The 20,900-nt window shown below is 41.3% G+C and overlaps 1 protein-coding gene across 1 annotated transcript in view; it reads right to left on the minus strand.

Moving 5' to 3' along the window:
- zzef1 (zinc finger, ZZ-type with EF hand domain 1) overlaps window positions 1–20,900 on the minus strand; it is a 100,005-nt gene that overhangs the window by 19,452 nt on the left and 59,653 nt on the right. The window contains exons 35-52 of the mRNA XM_034178984.1: window positions 19,486–19,651; window positions 19,135–19,397; window positions 18,618–18,790; window positions 14,453–14,648; window positions 14,217–14,368; window positions 13,744–14,024; window positions 12,194–12,368; window positions 11,971–12,103; window positions 11,666–11,880; window positions 10,988–11,296; window positions 10,811–10,911; window positions 10,582–10,717; window positions 10,076–10,435; window positions 8,364–8,507; window positions 3,535–3,703; window positions 3,340–3,438; window positions 3,041–3,206; window positions 374–524 (exon numbers count right to left, since the gene is read on the minus strand). Coding sequence (XP_034034875.1) covers window positions 374–524; window positions 3,041–3,206; window positions 3,340–3,438; window positions 3,535–3,703; window positions 8,364–8,507; window positions 10,076–10,435; window positions 10,582–10,717; window positions 10,811–10,911; window positions 10,988–11,296; window positions 11,666–11,880; window positions 11,971–12,103; window positions 12,194–12,368; window positions 13,744–14,024; window positions 14,217–14,368; window positions 14,453–14,648; window positions 18,618–18,790; window positions 19,135–19,397; window positions 19,486–19,651 — 3,389 coding nt within the window. The remainder of the gene's footprint in view (window positions 1–373; window positions 525–3,040; window positions 3,207–3,339; window positions 3,439–3,534; window positions 3,704–8,363; window positions 8,508–10,075; window positions 10,436–10,581; window positions 10,718–10,810; window positions 10,912–10,987; window positions 11,297–11,665; window positions 11,881–11,970; window positions 12,104–12,193; window positions 12,369–13,743; window positions 14,025–14,216; window positions 14,369–14,452; window positions 14,649–18,617; window positions 18,791–19,134; window positions 19,398–19,485; window positions 19,652–20,900) is intronic.

The following is a 20,900-nucleotide window of genomic DNA, read 5'->3' on the forward strand; positions in this document are numbered from 1 at the left end:
AGAGTAAAATGTCTCGACTGAAAGGAGACTAAAGTATGTGAATGATGAAATATGACTAAAAGTAAGGAGGAAACTTGACAAAAGTCTAACACACAAAAAAAACAAAAAAAAAAACAGGTGATAAAATTAACACTAACAACCACTCACAGTAACTGTATTAAGCTATGAAGTCCAGCAACATAACAGTGATCCTGCAGGTTTGTACACAGTGTTTTTCCCACACAAGGTTCTGTGCTAGGACCTATTTTGTTCATATTGTACAGTATTTTTCTCCATGGATGCATCTTCAATTATTTGCCACTACAAAACAGACAGTATTCCATTATAAATCATGTTTCTGTAGCCTAAATGAATAAAATTGTGTGTCACTTACGATGGCCCGGGCCTCTGCAATGAAGAACAATTCGGTAAGAGCTCTATGAAGAGGCAGCAGTACAGTAATGCAGGTTGGATCCTGACTCGGGGTACTTTCCATCAACATAAAGAGTTCCCACAAAGGTCGTAGCAATGTCAGCTCACATGCTCTGAAGAAAACACACACACAAAAAACAAAAATTCAATGACCAAGAGTAATTTATAAAAAGGCTGCCAACTATGGTATAGAACAAATGCAGTCCAGGTAGGGAGGTCATTATAAAAAAAGAATCAACTTTACCCAACTGATAATCTGGCATTTCCATTACATCTACCAATTTAACGAAAAATCCAGCAAAACATTAAAAAAAAGTACTTTTCTAACATTTTAAAATGAGGCAAAGTATTTGCCTGCCCCATGGAATGGCATTTGTTTTGATAGTGAACTAAATTGCAGGAAATGTGGGCATGCACTTTGGCTGAAGACAATCTAGAATTCTGTCGCGCATCCAGAAAGTATTCACAGCGCTTCACTTTTTCCACATTTTGTTATGTTCCAGTCTTATTCCAAAATGCATTAAATTTTTTTTCCTTTCAAAGTTCTACACACAATACCCCATAATGACAATGTAATTTTTTTTTTAGATTTTTGCTAATGTATTAAAAATAATAAAAAACAAACAAACTAAGAAATCACATGTACACAAGTATTCACAGCCTTTGCCATGAAGCTCAAAATTGAGCTCTGTTGCATCCTGTTTCCACTGATCATCCTTCAGATGTTTCTTCAGCTTAATTGGAGTCCACCTGGGGTAAATTCAGTTGATTTGGAAAGGCAGACACTTGTCTACATGTAAGGTCCCACAGTTGATAGTGCATGCCAGAACACAAACCAAACATGAAGTCAAAGAAATTGTCTGCAGACCTCTGAGACAGGATTGTCTCGAGGCACAAATGTGGGGAAGGGAACAGAAACATTTCTGCTGCTTTGACGGTCCCAATGAGCACAGTGGCCTCCATCATCCGTAAGAAGTTCGGATCCACCTAGACTCTTCCCAGAGCCCTGGCGGATGACAGAATAAGAACCATCTCTGCAGCAATCCACCAACTAGGTCTGTATGACAGAGTGGCCAGACAGGAGTAAAACGCACATGGCAGCCCGCCTGGAGTTTGACAAAAGGCACCTGAAGGACTCTCAGACCATGAAAAACAAAAGTCTCTGGTCTGATGAGACAAAGATTGAACTCTTTGGTGTGAATGTCAGGTGTCATGTTTGGAGGAAACCAGGCACCATCCCTACAGTGAAGCATGGTGATGACAGCATCATGCTGTGGAGATGTTTTTCAGCAGCAGGAACTGGGAGACTAGTCAAGATTGAGAGAAAGATGAATGCAGCAATGTACAGAGACATCCTGGATGAAAACCTGCTCCAGAGTGCTCTTGACCTCAGACTGAGGCAACAGTTCATCTTTCAGCAGGACAATGACCCTAAGCACACAGCCAAGATATCAAAGGAGTGGCTTCAGGACAACTCTGTGAATGTCCTTGAGTGGCCCAGCCAGAGTCCAGACCTGAATCTGATTGAACATCTCTGGAGAGATCTGAAAATGGCTGTGCACCGACGCTCCCCATTCAACCTGATGGAGCTGCAAAGAGGAATGGACAAAACTGCCCAGAGATAGGTGCACCAAGCTTGTGGCATCATATTCAAGACGACTTAAGGCTGTAATTGCTGCCAAAGGTGCATCAACAAAGTATTGAGCAAAGGGTGTGAATACTTTAGTACATGAGATTTCTTCAGTTTTTATTTTATGAATAAATTTGCAAAAATCTAAAAAAAAAAACCTTTTTTTCCCATGTTGTCATTATGGGGTGTCGCAAGTAGAATTTTGAGGGGAAAAAATGAATTTACTCAATTTTAGAATAAGGCTGTAACATAACAAAATGTGGAAAACATGAAGGACTGTGAATACTTTCAGGATGAACTGCAGATCTTTGTCTATGACGAGTATCAAATACCTGCTACAGATTACAATTTAAATATAGTATTTACTCTGTGGGACAGGTAAAGTCTGTGACTGTCAGTCTCTGCACATATGCAAACCTTTGAAAATATCCTTTCACTCACTCCTCTGGTGACCAGGACATTAATGCCAAAAACACCATGATGCAAAATAACCTGGCTCACAAGAATTATATAATAACAACAACAAAATGCTGGGATAAAAATGTGCACCAGATCCTCTTACAAATTCTTTCATTAACTACAAAGTCCAAGTTAATGCTTGACAGTATTTGTAATTTCCAAGCTGTAGAAAAGCCTCTCAAATGCAGTAATTGAGTAGTGAAATGAATGAATGAATAATAGTTTAACATAACTCAAAAACAATAAACTTTAGCAAAAAACAGTGAGAGATGGTCAAGTGAGGCACACAGTGAATGGGGTCAGAGAGAGAAAGAGAGAGAGAGTGGCTTCTTTCTTCACTCTCCGTCACTCTCAACATATAAGGTATAGGTTTAAATGAGCTTGTCTGCCCTGTTCTTTCAAAACAAAGCCTAGGACAAGTGGCGAGAAAGGTCACTGCTGTCTGTATGGGAATAAAATTAAGATAATCAGTTGTACTGAAAGCATGAAATGGAAAAAAAAAAATTTAAAAGTAATACAAAAACAATATTAGACCCTTACGTGTGAGATTCACGCTGCAGAATGCGGAGCAACAAATGAATGGCTCGGAGCCGTTGGTTCCCAGTCTGACGACAGGCCACGCCAACCTGCCACTCCCAGATATCAGTCAATGGCAGGTGACTGAGCACTTGGTCATCAGTTAACATTTGCTTCAGTATTTCAAAACCTGATCAAAGACAATTGACAGCACAAAGAAGATGACACACCTATACGTCGGTTCATTCTAAAGGTACTTTGCAGAGTTAGTCTTTACGAAGTGAAAGTGTCACGTGGCTCATATATGAAAAATCTGTGTTAACCTGTTTGGAAATGCCCTCTGTGTCCTCCGGTAACCGTGAACTTGTAGCCCCACTCAGTGTTACTCATGTCTGACATAAACCTGTAGTAAAGTGTATCTCCTAAAAGCAACACATGTACAGAAACACACATTTGTAAAAATGATTAAACAATTTCCACCACCAAGCTAACTGCTCCAAATGCACACACATCCTCACCAGGGATCTCAAAGTCACACCACTTCTGGGGCGAGCCGCTGAAGTTGTGCAGGTCTTGGAGGAAATCGCTGCTGCTGGACATGGTAAGCTCGTCGCAGCCTTCCTCTGTGTAGCAGCAGGGGTCGAACTTGACCGACAGGTAGATGGCTCCTGGAATGTGCACCTTGTCCTGAAGAGAAAAAAGACGGCAGACTTTAAAATGTTGAAGGGGTAGTTCCTGTCGATGTTCACATAACATGCATCATGAAATGTACCCTGAAGTATTATAGTTTAATTTTTTGCCAAAGACAGATGATGCTCTAACAAACTTATCATGATGATCAAATGTCAGACAATGGCTTTGTTGTGTATTTCTGATGACAGCTGACAGATGTTTAGAGGGAGCTATGTTGTGTTCAAAATGTATGTTTTCTTTAAAAAGAAACTATAAGTCAAGAAATTGGATTTAAGGGTGTAATTTGAGTAAAGCACTTACTTTTTGAAGAAAGTACTGGATTAAAACCATACATATTGGTGGAAATGAGTTGTAAAGGAGGGTTAAATTTCCATGACTCTGGGCCCGATAACCCAGAGTCATCAGGCCTGGGGATTTTCCAAGAAATGACCTCAATGCACCTGCATATTGCTGGAATAAATGATGTCATTGACAGCTGTTTTTACTGGTGTAAGATTTGGTAAGTTTGGAACTAAGACACTTGCTAAGTGTGTCCACCCGAAGTGGGTTGAGACACTGGCCCCCAAATTGTATAAAAATGATTGTCATCTTTTTGGTTTCAAAGCAGTCCTGATATTTTCTGTTTTACAGGGACTCTGAAAATGCTTCCTTTTGCTGGCAGTGCAAATGTAGCCAGTTTGCTCTTTGGGACCTTGAAAATCACATGAAAGAGGAAGCCAATGTGCACATACACAAGGTTCAAAGTTCATGCTACATTCAATGAAACCCAGTCTTGTATAAAGTACCTCAAAGTGATACTTGAGTGAAAGCTCAAGTATCTTACCATAAAATTACTTTGGTAAAAGATAAAGTCTTTAAAAATATTACTTTAGTAAAAGTCTTAAAGTAACTGAAATTTACTGAACTTAGGTATCAAAAGTAAATTTCTCATATAACATGTACAACCATAATTCCAATGAAGTTGGGACATTGTGTGAAATGTAAATAACAGAACACGATTTGCAAATCCTCTTCAACCTATATTCAATTGAATACACCACAAAGACAAGATATTTAATGTTCAAACTGATAAACTTTATTGCTTTTGTGCAAATATTTGGTCATTTTGAAATAGATGCCTGCAACACGTTTCAAAAAAGCTGGGATGGGCAACAAAAGATTGGGATGAATTGATGAATGCTCAAAGAACACCAGTTTGGAACATTCCAACAGTAAACAGGTTAATTGGAAACAGGTGAGTGTCATGATTGGGTATAAAAGGAGCATCCCCAAAAGGCTCAGCCGTTCACAAGCAAAGATGGGGTGAGGATCACCACTTTGTGAACAAATGCATGAAAAAATTAGTCCAACAGTTTAAGAACAATGTTTCTCAACATTCAATTGCAAGGAATTTAGGGATTCCATCATCTACAGTCCATAATATAATCAGAAGATTCAGAGAATCTGGAGAACTTTCTACACATAAGTGGCAAGGCTGAAAACAAACACTGAATGCCCGTGACCTTCGATCCCTCAGGCGGCACTGCATTGAAAACCGACATCATTGTGTAAAGGATCTTACCACGTGGGCTCAGGAACACTTCAGAAAACCATTGTCAGTTAACACAGTTCGTCGCTACATCTACAAGTGCAAGTTAAAACTCTACCATGCAAAGTGAAAGCCAAACATCAACAACATCTAGAAATGCTGCTGCCTTCTCTGGGCCCGAGCTCATTTGAAATGGACAGACGCAAAGTGGAAAAGTGTGCTGTGATCTGATGAGTCCACATTTGGAAATCATGGACGCCGTGTCCTCCGGACAAAAAAAGAGAAAAAAGACCATCCAGATAGTTACCAGCGCAAAGTTCAAAAGCCAGCATCTGTGATGGCACCATCAATGCTGAAAGGTACATCCAGGTTTTGGAGCAACACATGCTGCCATCCAAGCAACGTCTTTTTCAGGGACGTCCCTGCTTATTTCAGCAAGACAATGCCAAGCCGCATTCTGCACGTGTTACAACACTGTGGCCTCATAGTAAAAGAGTGCGGGTACTTGACTGGCCTGCCTGCAGTCCAGACCTGTCGCCCATTGAAAATGTGTGGCGCATTATGAAGCGCAAAATACGACAACGGAGACCCCGGACTGTTGCACAATGAAGTCGTACATCAAGTAAAAATGGGAAAGAATTCCACCTACAAAGCTTCAACAATCAGTGTCCTCAGTTCCCAAAAGCTTATTGAGTGTTGTTAGAAGGAAAGATGATATATACAGTGGTAAACAAACCACTGTCCTAGCTTTTTGGAAACGTGTTGCAGGCAAATATTTGCACAAAAATAATAGTTTATCAGTTTGAATATTAAATATGTCTTTGTGGTGTATTCAATTGAATATAGGTAGAAGAGGATTTGCAAATCATTATATTCTGTTTTATTTATATTTTACACAACGTCCTAACTTCACTGGAATTGGGGTTGTAAAAGTAAAATCCAAAACGAGTGGAGAGTGAAATGGAGACAGAAAAGAAAGCCAGTGTGGTGTCTGGAGAAACCAGGAGGGGGCATTGGCCCCTATAAAAGGTTGGATCCACCTCTGGCGGAGCAGTTGGTGTTGGTGACAGGATGAGTGAAGCAACAGGTATATAGCTGTAAATAAAGTTGCTGTTCTTTTTCCTGGAAGACCCCCATGCCCTTTTCTGTTAAACACAACAGCCAGGTTGAAACAGAACAGTCATTTATAGCTACATAGTTGTGCCAAATTTAAGGAAAAATAAAAACAAAAACAAAAAACAATGCAAGCGTCATGTTTCTGTGTAGGCTCTCAGTTGTCCAGGTGGTTTCCATAGTAGAGAAGCTTGAATCTTTGACTGGACTGGGTTGCTTGACGCGAGGACGTTTCGCTTCAAATCGCAGAAGCTTCCTCAGCTAAAATTCTTGCTCTGGTGGTCTGACTTCTGTCTTGACTCTTGTAGAGAAGAAGCGTCACCACCACCAACCACTGCAAAGCGACCAAACGTGCACTCTTTGCTGTTCGAATACAAAACGTGGCACCGCTTTTATGCAGCGCTTCTCCGTGAAAAATTCAAATAAAATAAACAAAATGAAACAGACACGCTGGCCAGTTTTGTCAGTACTGAAGTTTTCCCCTTAAGTGTGTGTTGTTCAATCGTGCGCTAGACTCCAGCGGGAGCCGATCTTGTGTATACGTGTGTGCGCATTTTGGAGTCCAGAGCACAGATGGCCCCTCCACAGTTGTCCGCTTCCTCAGTGTGGGCGCGGATTCAACCTGTCTTCTTTTATTTTTTGTCTTTTAAACTTATTTTATGTCAAACCCGGCACTTCATGCTGCAGAGGTGAAAGGCGCTGCGCTCCGGCTCACTTTCACCTCTACAAACAGGCATTGCCCAATCAAATTTCTTCTACTTTTATATTGTAGTAACGCGTAACAAAGATTGTTAAGAGAAATGTATCGGAATAAAAGTTTGCATTTTATTGAGGAAATGTAGTGGAGTAAAAGTGAAAGTCACCAGAAACGTAAATAAAGTATAGACACGTCAAAATGCTACTTAAGTACAGTAAAGAAGTATTTCTACTTCAATACATTACAGCACTGGTGGAAACTGGGAACACGGAATTTCTAACTTATAACCATGAAAAACATATATAAAAAGCCTAATTAAGCTATGATAAATGTTGGTCTCCCCAGTGACTAGTGAACTGGTAAACTTTAACTAAGGTTAGTATCAATAACTGACACAATCGACCTGCATGAATGTTATCTTAACTGTCCAATGGATTTCCAGAAAAATCTACATGTGAAATACTTCCAGATGTGAACCTGACATTTTCCCAGATGGACCTCTGTTGGATTATGTTTATTACCTGTATCCATCACTTTATTTTTGTCCTTCAATTGCCTTAAAAAAAAAAAAAAAAAAAAAAAAAATCACTTTCAAATGTCTTTTTTGTTTTTAAACAGCAGGTCTATCATCTTTCTTCAGCTCCATGATGCTAACACGGCGGCAGCACGGTGGCTTAGTGGTGATTGTGGGATTGATTCCCAGCTGTGGCCTTTCTGTGTGGAGTTTGCATGTTCTCCCTGTGTTTGCATGGGTTTCCTCCGGGTGCTTCGGCTTCCTCCCACATCCAAAGACATGCAGGTTAAGTTATTTGGAAACTTAAAAAAAAAAAAAATTTAACTGTTCAGGTCTCCCTTGTAAAAGAGATCATGATCTCAATGGGACTAACCTGATTAAATTAAAGGCTAAATTAAAATAAAATGCAAGCACATGCAGCATAGTGTGGAGGATCAGCCTCTTCCCATGTTATCTTTAACATGACCACAGAAAATGTGTCATGTCTTGTAGTCATTTTTTAACCCATGTCTGTCAAAATCCTAATTTGTTTCCAGACAAAGTGAGTTTTGATTATATATTGGAGATATAAGACTTAGAATGCTCTATTTGAATACCACGGAAGAAAATTATAGTGTTGCTGAAAAGAAAGAACCTTTTCATGGCAAAAAAAAAAAAAAAAAAAAAAAAAAAAAAGGACTACACCTTTAAAAGAGAACTTTACAATCCAAACCAGCAGCATATTAAATACGTAAAATAATAATGTATACATAAGTCAGCTCTACAGTGCTGGAGAATTCAGTTATGGCTGCTGATAACTCACCTCAAAGTTTGTGTTGTTCTCATAGGGGTGTTTGGACTCTCTGACCTGCACGTCCATACCTGGTTCCTCCATGAATTGACACGCGGTTAGGGACAGACTGCGCAGCATACTCTGACTGCAGCCCTTCAATACTCTCTGCAGAATCTAACAATAAATCACAACCACATTAATCCTCCAACTGCACCTCATGCATTACGTATTTATTATACATTAGTGTTCAGAATAATAGTAGTGCTATGTGACTAAAAAGATTAATCCAGGTTTTGAGTATATTTCTTATTGTTACATGGGAAACAAGGTACCAGTAGATTCAGTAGATTCTCACAAATCCAACAAGACCAAGCATTCATGATATGCACACTCTTAAGGCTATGAAATTGGGCTATTAGTAAAAAAAAAAAAAGTAGAAAAGGGGGTGTTCACAATAATAGTAGTGTGGCATTCAGTCAGTGAGTTCGTCAAGTTTGTGGAACAAACAGGTGTGAATCAGGTGTCCCCTATTTAAGGATGAAGCCAGCACCTGTTGAACATGCTTTTCTCTTTGAAAACCTGAGGAAAATGGGACGTTCAAGACATTGTTCAGAAGACCAGCGTAGTTTGATTAAAAAGTTGACTGGAGAGGGGAAAACTTATACGCAGGTGCAAAAAATTATAGGCTGTTCATCTACAATGATCTCCAATGCTTTAAAATGGATAAAAAAAATAAAATAAAAAAAAACAGACGTGTGGAAGAAAACGGAAAACAACCATCAAAATGGATAGAAGAATAACCAGAATGGCAAAGGCTCACCCATTGATCAGCTCCAGGATGATCAAAGACAGTCTGGAGTTACCTGTAAGTGCTGTGACAGTTAGAAGACGCCTGTGTGAAGCTAATTTATTTGCAAGAATCCGCCTCAAAGTCCCTCTGTTAAATAAAAGACATGTGCAGAAGAGGTTACAATTTGCCAAAGAACACATCAACTGGACTAAAGAGAAATGAAGGAATATTTTGTGGACTGATGAGAGTAAAATTGTTCTTTTTGCATCCAAGGGCCGCAGACAGTTTGTGAAACGACCCCCAAACTCTGAATTCAAGCCACAGTTCACAGTGAAGACAGTGAAGCATGGTGGTGCAAGCATCATGATATGGGCATGTTTCTCCTACTATGGTGTTGGGCCTATATATCGCATACCAGGTATCATGGATCAGTTTGGATATGTCAAAATGCTTGAAGAGGTCATGTTGCCTTATGCTGAAGAGGACATGCCCTTGAAATGGGTGTTTCAACAAGACAATGACCCCAAACACACTAGTAAACCAGCAAAATCTTGGTTCCAAACCAACAAAATTAATGCCTCGCAGATGTGAAGAAATCATGAAAAACTGTGGTTATACAACTAAATACTAGTTTAGTGATTCACAGGATTGATAAAAAAGCAGTTTGAACATAATAGTTTTGAGTTTGTAGCATCAATAGCAGATGCTACTATTATTGTGAACACCCCCTTTTCTACATTTTTACTAATAGACCAATTCCTTAAGAGTGTGCATATCATGAATGCTTGGTCTTATTGGATTTGTGAGAATTTACTGAATCTACTGGTACCTTGTTTTCCATGTAACAATAAGAAATATACTCAAAACCTGGATTAATCTTTTTAGTCACATAGCACTACTATTATTCTGAACACTACTGTATGTTTTCTCCGCTGAGCGCACAGGGCATCACCTTTTCCCACAGCGGCCTCTCCTCCAGCTGCATGAGCATGTCCAGAATGTAGGCCATGTGGGTGGCGCCGTTCAGTTCCACAGCCTCCTCGCTCAGCGCTGCCTCTGCAGGCCAGTCGGCCAGCAGCAAGGCCAACACATGGCGGGAGTACAGAGTGGCGATAGCCTGGTTGACTTTTACCAGGTACTGACGGACGGACCGATTGCTGCGCACGTCCAGTTCCTTGTGCAAGAGCGCTGAGCTTTTGGTGCGTCTCTGTTTGGCATAGCTGAGCTGCAGGTCGCTCTCAGAATTAGTGATCAGCTTCTGGGCCATGGAGTTGAGCTCCTCTGTGGCCTTTTCACAGCGAGTGGGTTTAGACTGTGAGAACAAGACCATGAGCCAGAGTACTGATGTCAAAACCAACACAGTCAAAAGGACATTTTTGATATTATATCACTTGCAAAAAGTAGTTACTAAAAAACCTCAATGTGTTACTGCAGTTGGTAACTTGCAAAACATCTCACCACACACGACACCACGATCATGTCCGTGTCCACTGCCTTGGTGTTCCTCTCGTCAGTGCAAGGCTCCTTGGCTGGCTGCCACTTCTGGGCCAGTGTACGGATTGCTTCATCTGTTTTTATCTCTTCTCCATCAAATCTAGAAATGACAAACTCACATCAAATAAACAGAGCAGCAACATCTGAATGAAAGTATGACTTCTACACCTGCAGCCCTGAAGTTCACCCTGACCTCTTCTGCACTTCCAGAAAGAAGGAGTCAGTCCTCTTCATCTGCAACTCATACATAGCTCGCAGGATAGACAAGGGAGCGTTTAAGGCATCACTGGTGATCTGAATTGAAAACAGGACAATTAGATAATCACATAATAATATATGGAAGCTTCTGGCATACAGTGTTCATTATCACCTGGAAGCAAAGCTTTGTCTGCTCATCAAGACCTTCAAGGGGGTCGACTCTGCTGACGTCGGAGTTGTCAGCACAGCTGCTCGAGTGGTCCGAATCATGCTCCTTCTCCTGTTCTCTTTCGTCTCGCTCAGGATCCTGGGCCATGGAATGAATCTCACGTTTGGAGGAGTAAAGCATGATGGAAAGGATTTCCAGATCACGCAGCAACCAGAGTTTGCTGAAGCCTGTCCCTTTGCTGCACTTTCTCACCAACAGCTGGATTAAACCAGATTGCTGGATGGCCTGATGGGCTTGTTCCACCCCATGCTTCTAGAAAAGGACACAACATAGTATAAGAAAAGGCCCGTCAGCATTATTCCATCAATGCTTGTAGCCTGGTTCCTGATAAAAATCATTAACGACATCTCAAATTTCATAACGGAATGGACACCAAATGAAAATACACCATGGTGTCTTAAAGAATGAGCTGTTATTCTGCAGCTCATTGTCACCGATCAGATGGTCAACTGGTGAGGACACCCTCATGGCTGTGTAATCAATTTCTCTTGTGATTGTTTAAAATGGGCACACTTGTCAGTCAAAAGAGGACATTACAAGAACCACAGATGTATGTGAGGCAGATGGTGAAATGATAACGCGTTGTCCGAGGCTAGCAGATGCACGGGGTTGGACGAGCACCTTGAGTGTGTTGTAGAGGCCTTTCAGGGCCAAAGACAGTACCCAGGAAGCCTCAACAGCTTCAGGGGAGCTGTTCTCCTGGCTGGTCAGCAGTAAGTGGCTGATGATGGAGGTGAAATTGGTCAGATAGCGGCTGAGTAGGGCCTTCTGGGAGCCTTGACCTTCTGACGGTCCTGTGTTAGAATCCTGAGACTGAATCAGTTGGTAGTCCTTCACTGTGATAGAGTGGAAGCACACAGAGGGTTAACTTAACATTTACATAAGACTACCGGCAAAGCTATTAAAAGTGCTACGACTGCACTAACCCGTTTTCCTCTTGCGTGTTTTACAATCCACCACGGCAGCATGGTTCTTTTCTGTTAAGTGTTTGAGTAAAATCATCTGGTGTGGCTCATTGGCGTTATCAATAAACACGGACTGAGTGCCCACACACAGCACCTGAGACGTACCGGGGTCACAAAAGGGTCAGGAAGCCAGGGATGACAGTGGTATTAATGTGTATAATATCCAGTAGAATATTTCACATACCTCAGGGAAGCCGACCAGCACCAGCAGGCTGAACAGGTTGGTGCGTTTGAGGGTGTGTGGCAGCTGTTGAAAACAATGGTCAGTGAAGGCAGCGATGACTGCTCTCCACTTGGGACAGCTGTTCAGACTGTGCAGAATATCTGCTACTGTGCAAGCCCAATCCAGACCAATGCGACTACAAATACAAGATAAGAAAAGACAAGTCAATTAAAAAATATATATATTATCACTTTCATCAAAATATTTCTCCAAGTAGTGCCAACTTTAAAAATATATCAAGGTGTTGAAGAGCAACATTTTAAAATTGAACCACATATATAAAATTTATATAATATGAAATATATAAAACCTGTAACATATGTTCACTCTAATACTACAGTTTAGGAAATGCGATAACTTTAAATCTGCAGTACTTAAAGAGCTTATATAGTTTTTGCTATCAGCCTCTGAAACTAAGTAAGTCCCTTCGGCTGCTCCCTTGTTTGCACTCGGGGTCGCCACAGCAAATCCAAGGTGGATCTGCATGTTGATTTGGCACAGGTTTTACGCCGGATGCCCTTCCTGACGCAACTCCACATTACATGGAGAAATGTGGCAGAGGTGGGATTTGAACCCAGAACCTTCCGAACTGAAACCAAGCGCATTAACCACTTGGCCACCACCTCTGCTAACATGGATTAAAAGACAAAAAAAACAAACAAAAATGACAACATCTATCACAGAGATTGCAAACGTATTTCAAATATCACATTTCTGATGATCCTTGAACTAACCATGTGCACCCAATGCTTCAATCAGGAAAAATAAACAAATCTAAGCTTGAAATTGTGATATTTCATCAAAAATCCCTTTGGAATACATCTCTAGTTTAAAATTCAGACAGTTTTGTCAATGCAGAGTCTGCTAAAAACCAAAGCTTTTCCGCAACTGAGGTGCAACATTAAACCATTTAACCAACAAACTGCAATATTTTGCACATACCGAACTGTGGGCTGTGGACAATTTAAAAAAACCATAAGGTCTGCAACACTGACCATAAAATAGACTGTGATGTTCAGATCTTTGTTCTTAACATGATAATTACAATTTAAAAAAACATCAGGCAGAATGTTCCTCAAGTCAGTTGAAGATTTGAAGTCATATTATTCCAATTTTTTGGAGGTTTTATTCTATACCTGCATAGGAAAATGTGAGAGGAATGTCCAGTGGAACTGAAACCATGAGCTGGACCATGAGGGAGGTCAAACGTGATGCCACCTTTTTTCAATTTTTAATAAAATAATTATGATTAATAACACTGTAATTGTGTTATACTGTACAAAATTGATTTTTGAGTTTTCCCTACATCTAGCCATGATTGTGATCTTTCTGTAGAGGTGAAAGACTTGCAGGTGCAGTGAAAATTGAGCCCACAGTGAGTAAAAATCTGACTGTAGCAAGAAAGAAAAACACCCAGAAACTTCCTGGGGTTCAGCTGGTTAACTGGTCCAACAGTGTAACATGTTCCCAAACGTGCATCAGCCCTTTGATAAAATGTGCCCTCCTGTTACCTGTCTAAGCAGACTGCTCCGAGGCTGAAGAGCAGCTGGGTGGTCTTCCAGCCGTGTGTGTCTGATTCAGCTGCTTCTCCTTGTGCCAGCAACTCATATTTGTCGGCCAGCGCCACCGCAACCGCGGCATCGGCCTCCGTTGGAGGGATTCGGAGCAACAGCTGTCCCAGTAGTCCCAGCTTGAGGTGGTAGGTCTCGTTAAGAGAGCCAGCGTTGGAAATGACTGCTCTGAAAAGCTGAGGCAGGATGGTGTTCAGACTGGGCAGGGACAGGGTGCTGTCCTGGGTATTAAAGAAAGACAATACAAACATTATATTTGCACAAGTACCTGAAAATGTAAATACCAAGTATCACAAAGAAGGAGGAGTCAATAACATACACATTTTGCATATAAAATGATTTGTTTTGCTGTATTTAACTATGGAGTCTTTCAGCCTTATTTTGTGAAGGAGACGCTCCGTGCCATCACATACCGGTGTTGCTGGTGGCAGCATGGCTGCTAGCAGTCCCAGGATCCTCTCTCTGGAGCATTCTGAAAACACGTGCTCCTGGAGTGGAACTTGGGGGAGATCTGGCTCTTTGATGACATCAGATGCTGGAGAGCTGACGACGTCTGGACCAGATTCTGAGGAAGACATACAGGTTTGATTTGACTAAGCCATGACAATCCAGTGCATCATCATTCCATGTAGATAATCTCAGTACTTACGTCGGACAAGAGGAGACAGCGTGTCCTCACTGGACACTGACGGCGTCTGACTGAGGCTGGGGGACTCCAAGGTGTCTTGGGTCACCAGCTTCTGTTTATCTTCCTCTCCGGTGCTTGAGATAGGTAACATCTCTGATGGAACTGGGGGAGCAGAGTCCGCCTCCTTTGCATAGTCTTCCTTCCTTGATGGTTTATTCTAGTGGTGAGAGGAAAAACAACATTATAATAAATAAATAAATTTTATACAGCATGTATAAAGTACCTTACACCACATAATTTAACTTAAAAAAACAGGTAGCATTTCTGATGTTAATTCATAGTATTTGAAAATGTTTAAGCAAATACCCTGTAAAATGAAGTGAATGAACAGACCACTACACAGATCAATCCACTCCAAGTGTTTACATGATACTTCAAACAGATTAAATGCCATAATCTTGTATTTCCCCAATTTAAAATAGCATGTAGTGAGGATAAACTGATTCAAATTTGGGGAACTTTGATGTGCCCAAGATCATTTTTAAAAGCAACTTTGTTTTGTTTATTGTAGTATCCCATATCTGCCACCTGCTGGTCATGTCTGGATTTGTTGCAAGGAATAATCCCATCATCATATACAGTAGTGTTCAGAATAATAGTAGTGCTATGTGACTAAAAAGATTAATCCAGGTTTTGAGTATATTTCTTATTGTTACATGGGAAACAAGGTACCAGTAGATTCAGTAGATTCTCACAAATCCAACAAGACCAAGCATTCATGATATGCACACTCTTAAGGCTATGAAATTGGGCTATTAGTAAAAAAAGTAGAAAAGGGGGTGTTCACAATAATAGTAGTGTGGCATTCAGTCAGTGAGTTCGTCATTTTTGTGGAACAAACAGGTGTGAATCAGGTGTCCCCTATTTAAGGATGAAGCCAGCACCTGTTGAACATGCTTTTCTCTTTGAAAGCCTGAGGAAAATGGGACGTTCAAGACAATGTTCAGAAGACGTTTGATTAAAAAGTTGATTGGAAAGGGGAAAACGTATATGCAGGTGCAAAAAATTATAGGCTGTTCATCTACAATGATCTCCAATGCTTTAAAATGGACAAAAAAAAAAAAAAAAGACGCGTGGAAGAAAACGGAAAACAACCATCAAAATGGATAGAAGAATAACCAGAACGGCAAAGGCTCACCCATTGATCAGCTCCAGGATGATCAAAGACAGTCTGGAGTTACCTGTAAGTTGCTGTGACAGTTAGAAGACGCCTGTGTGAAGCTAATTTATTTGCACGAATCCCCCGAAAAGGCCCTCTGTTAAATAAAAGACGTGCAGAAGAGGTTACAATTTGCCAAAGAACACATCAACTGGCCTAAAGAGAAATGGAGGAATATTTTGTGGACTGATGAGAGTAAAATTGTTCTTTTTGGGTCCAAGGGCCGCAGATAGTTTGTGAGACAACCCCCAAACTCTGAATTCAAGCCACAGTTCACAGTGAAGACAGTGAAGCATGGTGGTGCAAGCATCATGATATGGGCATGTTTCTCCTACTATGGTGTTGGGCCTATATATCGCATACCAGGTATCATGGATCAGTTTGGATATGTCAAAATACTTGAAGAGGTCATGTTGCCTTATGCTGAAGAGGACATGCCCTTGAAATGGGTGTTTCAACAAGACAATGACCCCAAGCACACTATAGTAGAGAAGCTTGAATCTTCGACTGGACTAGGTTGCTTGACACAAGGATGTTTCGCTTCAAATCGCAGAAGCTTCCTCAGTTAAAATTCTTGCTCTGGTGGTCTGACTTCTGTCTTGACTCTTGTAGAGAAGAATAATCAAGAAGTCACAAAAGCTGGAGTTTTAAACCTAACCAGACCCCTCCTACCGAGAGGCAGACTGCTATAGGCTAGTGACTAAACAACAGCTCTAATTAGCACCTATTGTGCTCAAGTTAGTACCCTCCTAATGACAGAGCAGCTGTCCCTCCTAATGATGGGACGGACCCTCTCATGATGGCTCCCTTGACGACTCTGCTGATGACGTTAATGACTCATTACCATGAACAAAAGACTGAAACTGCTTGGACCTGAGTACCCCATTGTAAACAGGGGATAAAGCGTGTCTCAGACCCCCTCCCCGGTTAAGGCTGGGTTTCAAACGTTACACGAAGAATGCCTCCTTGTCCTCTCTCAAACCATTTCTTCTCTCTGGCTAATATTTTAACTCCCTTGTCCTCAAACATGTGGTTAGTGTCTTTAAGGTGGAGATGAACTGCAGACTGAGGTCCACTGGCGCCCTCTCTGCGGTGCTGATATAGCCTTTTGTGTAAAGGTTGCTTAGTCTCACCTATGTAGTGTTCGTTACAGTTTTCCTGACATCTGATAGAATACACTACATTGCTCTGTTTGTAACTAGGGATCCTGTTCTTAGGGTGAACTCATTTCTGTCTCAAGGTGTTAACCGGTTTAAAGTAAACTGGGATTTTGTGCTGTCTGAAGATCCTCTGTAGTTTTTCCCCTACTCCTGCTAAATAAGGGAGAGACACTCCTCTTCTTCTTGTCTCCGTCTCCTGTCTATCTGGTCTCTTTGTTCTCTGGGACTTCTGCACTTTGTCCAGGGACCATCGTGGGTACCCACATAATGTGAGGGACAAGTTGTTGTTCTTTAGCCCTTCCCTCTGCAGTTGTGGGCACCTGTAGGGCTCTGTGTTGAAGCGTCCTGATCACCCTGAGCTTGTGTTCAAGGGGGTGGTTTGAGCCAAAGAGCAGATATTGGTCAGTGTGAGTTGGTTTTCTGTAAACCCCTGTCTGGAGCTGCCTGTTCTCTCCAATCGTAACACCACAGTCCAAGAAGGTTAACCAACCATCAACCATTTAGCCTTCTTGGACTGTGTTAAGAGAGTTAAAAATATTAGCCAGAGAGAAGAAATGGTTTGAGAGAGAGGTCAAGGAGGCATTCTTCGTGAAACGTTTGAAACCCAGCCTTAACCGGGGAGGGGGTCTGAGACACGCTTTATCCCCTGTTTACAATGGGGTACTCAGGTCCAAGCAGTTTCAGTCTTTTGTTCATGGTAATGAGTCATTCACGTCATCAGCAGAGTCGTCAAAGGAGCCATCATGAGAGGGTCCGTCCCATCATTAGGAGGGACAGCTGCCCTGTCATTAGGAGGGTGCTATCTAGAGCACAATAGGTGCTAATTAGAGCTGTTGTTTAGTCACTAGCCTATAGCAGTCTGCCTCTCAGTAGGAGGGGTATGGTTGAGTTTAAAACTCCAGCTTTTGTGACTTCTTGATTATTCTTCTCTACAAGAGTCAAGACAGAAGTCAGACCACCACAGCAAGAATTTTAGCTGAGGAAGCTTCTGTGATTTGAAGCGAAACGTCCTCGCGTCAAGCAACCTAGTCCAGTCGAAGATTCAAGCTTCTCTACTATGGAAACCAACTGGACAACTGAGAGCCTACACAGAAACCCAAGCACACTAATAAACCAGCAAAATCTTGGTTCCAAACCAACAAAATTAATGCCTCGCAGATGTGAAGAAATCATGAAAAACTGTGGTTATACAACTAAACACTAGTTTAGTGATTCACAGGATTGCTAAAAAAGCAGTTTGAACATAACAGTTTTGAGTTTGTAGCGTCAACAGCAGATGCTATTATTGTGAACACCCCCTTTTCTACTTTTTTTTTTTTTTACTAATAGCCCAATTTCATAGCCTTAAGAGTGTGCATATCATGAATGCTTGGTCTTGTTGGATTTGTGAGAATCTACTGAATCTACTGGTACCTTGTTTTCCATGTAACAATAAGAAATATACTCAAAACCTGGATTAATCTTTTTAGTCACATAGCACTACTATTATTCTGAACACTACTGTATGCATGATGGCAATTAAGAGCAAGTGTGGATGACGTCATATGTTGCATGAAATGAGCTTGTTTGTCAGGTTGTTTTATTTCCAAAACCCAGGCCCAGTGGCCACCGAGGCCACTGCTGCTTGTGTATCACGGACACTGTAACACAAACCTACTCAGCTTGACGATGCTTTCTGACAGTGAAATACAGCTTCAATGGATTACCCTTCCCTGTAATATTCTGTAGGTTCTGCTACATGCCACAGCAAGGACCCAGTCCTCCATCACCTTGAAAACTGTTTTGTAACATGAGTGCTGCGGCTCACCCGGTCTCTGGGAGATGATGGAGAGCAGATTGCTGCAGTGCTGACAGGGAGAGAGGAGGTGTCCGTGGTCGTACTGAGCTCCTGGGAGGTTTCAGGAGACAGTGGACACAGCTCACTATCAGAAGCTGATTCGTTGGAGGAAAGCAGAGCGAGCAGGGCTGAAGACCGTAGACCTACATGGAGGATGTGATAGAGAGGACTGTACCAGAGGGAGATGCTACTATATTTATGAAACAAAAAGTATAGACTGAAATGGCAGACATGAGCAGCAATAGTTCTGTACTTTACACATTAGCGCATAGCTGATGGTTTGTATAAAATGGCACTACAAATAAAAAAACAAAAAGAAAAAAACACAGATCTCATTTTAAAACACCTGCAAAGTGTAAAAGCTTTTCATGAAGTTGTACTATGCTCAGACCAACGTGGTGTGCTGGATTTATGCTACTTAATACGAGAATAACTGTTAAGAAGGACTCTTTCATGTACACGAGTTAAAGATCTGCTGTGGATTTACCTCTGCCAGTTTTTCCCTTGAGTAAGCAATCAGTGATGAGCTGAGAGCAGTGCGTCTGCAGGGCCGAGGTCTGTTCCAACATGTCAGCGTCCAAAGACTCTCCTTCACTCTGCTTCTCACTGCTCAGGTCTGACGTGTAGAGAGCCAAAGCGGCAAACAGCAGCCATGAGTAGTTGTGGATGTAGGGCTGGATTAGACGGTGGCGGTCGCTGATTCGTATGGTAACCATGGGATACACAGTGATGCGATGAGTTGGCAGGTGACTAAGAAACGGAAAAGAAGCCAAGTAATTCAGTGGCAACATCTGGAAAATCCAAAGTCCATCTTTAGACTGAAAATAAAATGTTCCACCTGTCTGGATACTTTTTCGCACTGTAGCAACCAAAGCACAGGTCAAAGTCTTCACACACGTTGCAGTTGATTCTGCTGCCGACAATAAGCCCCTGGCAGTGATCGCAGGCGTACTCCATGTTCACCATCTCATGGTCGTCCTCATGTCCCTCAGGTTTGGCACCGCCTGGTTCCAAACATACACACACGGATCCGCATTTAGCTTTGCTCTAATATTTTAATCCCACTCTGATATTTTATAATCTCAGAATAATAAGATGCCACAGAGACTGCCACACTGATTAAATGGACTAGACCTCTACAACACACACGCACCACCATGCAAAAGACCTAACTGCACACCGGGTACAACCTGGCTTTTAAGGATTTCCTGTCTAACTCAAACTGAGGTTCCTCTGGTCTTGAGTGTGCCACTTTTACCCTTTTCGCCTCCCCAAACACAGAGACACCACACTGCTGGTGCAGTATCCCAACCCTGGTTGACATACTAGCAGGCCAGCTCCATATCCACTCAGCTGTCTGCTCTGCATGTCCTGCTTCTGCCACATTCTTACATCCCGTGGTCTCATTTTTCACTCTAACTGCAAGTCCTGCACCTCAATGGAAACAGCGCAATCATGTCTAGAAATGGGTATAACCCAACTCAAAAATGTCTTTCATACAGCATAAGAAAATGTCATGAATCATAAAAGTACAAAAGGTTAAGTAGAATTTGATGATTTTATTTACAACAATTTCTATTTCTACACATTTTTCCAAGTGCCCAGAAGTGTTACCAGTATTAGGAGAGGGGGAAATAATGGTTGTTTCCCTGTTTTTCTTTCCTTTTTACTTCCTCTTCTCTCTGCATCAACCTGAAATTCAGTCACTGAGTTGATGAGCTTTCCTCGTGGGTCACGTGAAGCTTCACAGATGCACTGAGGAGCACAGAATTTATGCTTGTTGTTTTGTGTGTTTTTTTTTGACAGAATTTTAAATGAGACATAGAATAAAGTGATTTCAGGAATCACCATAAATTTGAGAATCTGTCAATAATATCTGTTATTTGTTAATGTGCAATATCCACTGCCACTAAAATATCCAGAGTTTTGTACATACTTTTCTCTTTTTTTATATATATACAATCTTTTTTTTTGCTACTACACACATTTTTTCTTTTTAATTTGAGCATTGAGCACACCTTTTTCACTCTGTTAAATTTTGTGTTTATTTTCTTTTCTTCCCCAGACCTGTTAAGTCTGCAGTTTACATTTGCACTGAAAACCTTGCACCTTACCTTTTGTAGTTCATGTTACAAACACAATAAGGAATTTGAAATATCTGAATTATCTCTAAATTTTTACAATTTGGAGGTATATTAATTTGTTTTAAACAAAAGATGCCCATCAAAACTGGCAGGTATTGGGGACTAAAGC

Source organism: Thalassophryne amazonica, chromosome 9 (genome assembly GCF_902500255.1).
Source record: "Thalassophryne amazonica chromosome 9, fThaAma1.1, whole genome shotgun sequence".
In the NCBI taxonomy this organism is placed as follows: Eukaryota; Metazoa; Chordata; class Actinopteri; order Batrachoidiformes; family Batrachoididae; genus Thalassophryne; species Thalassophryne amazonica.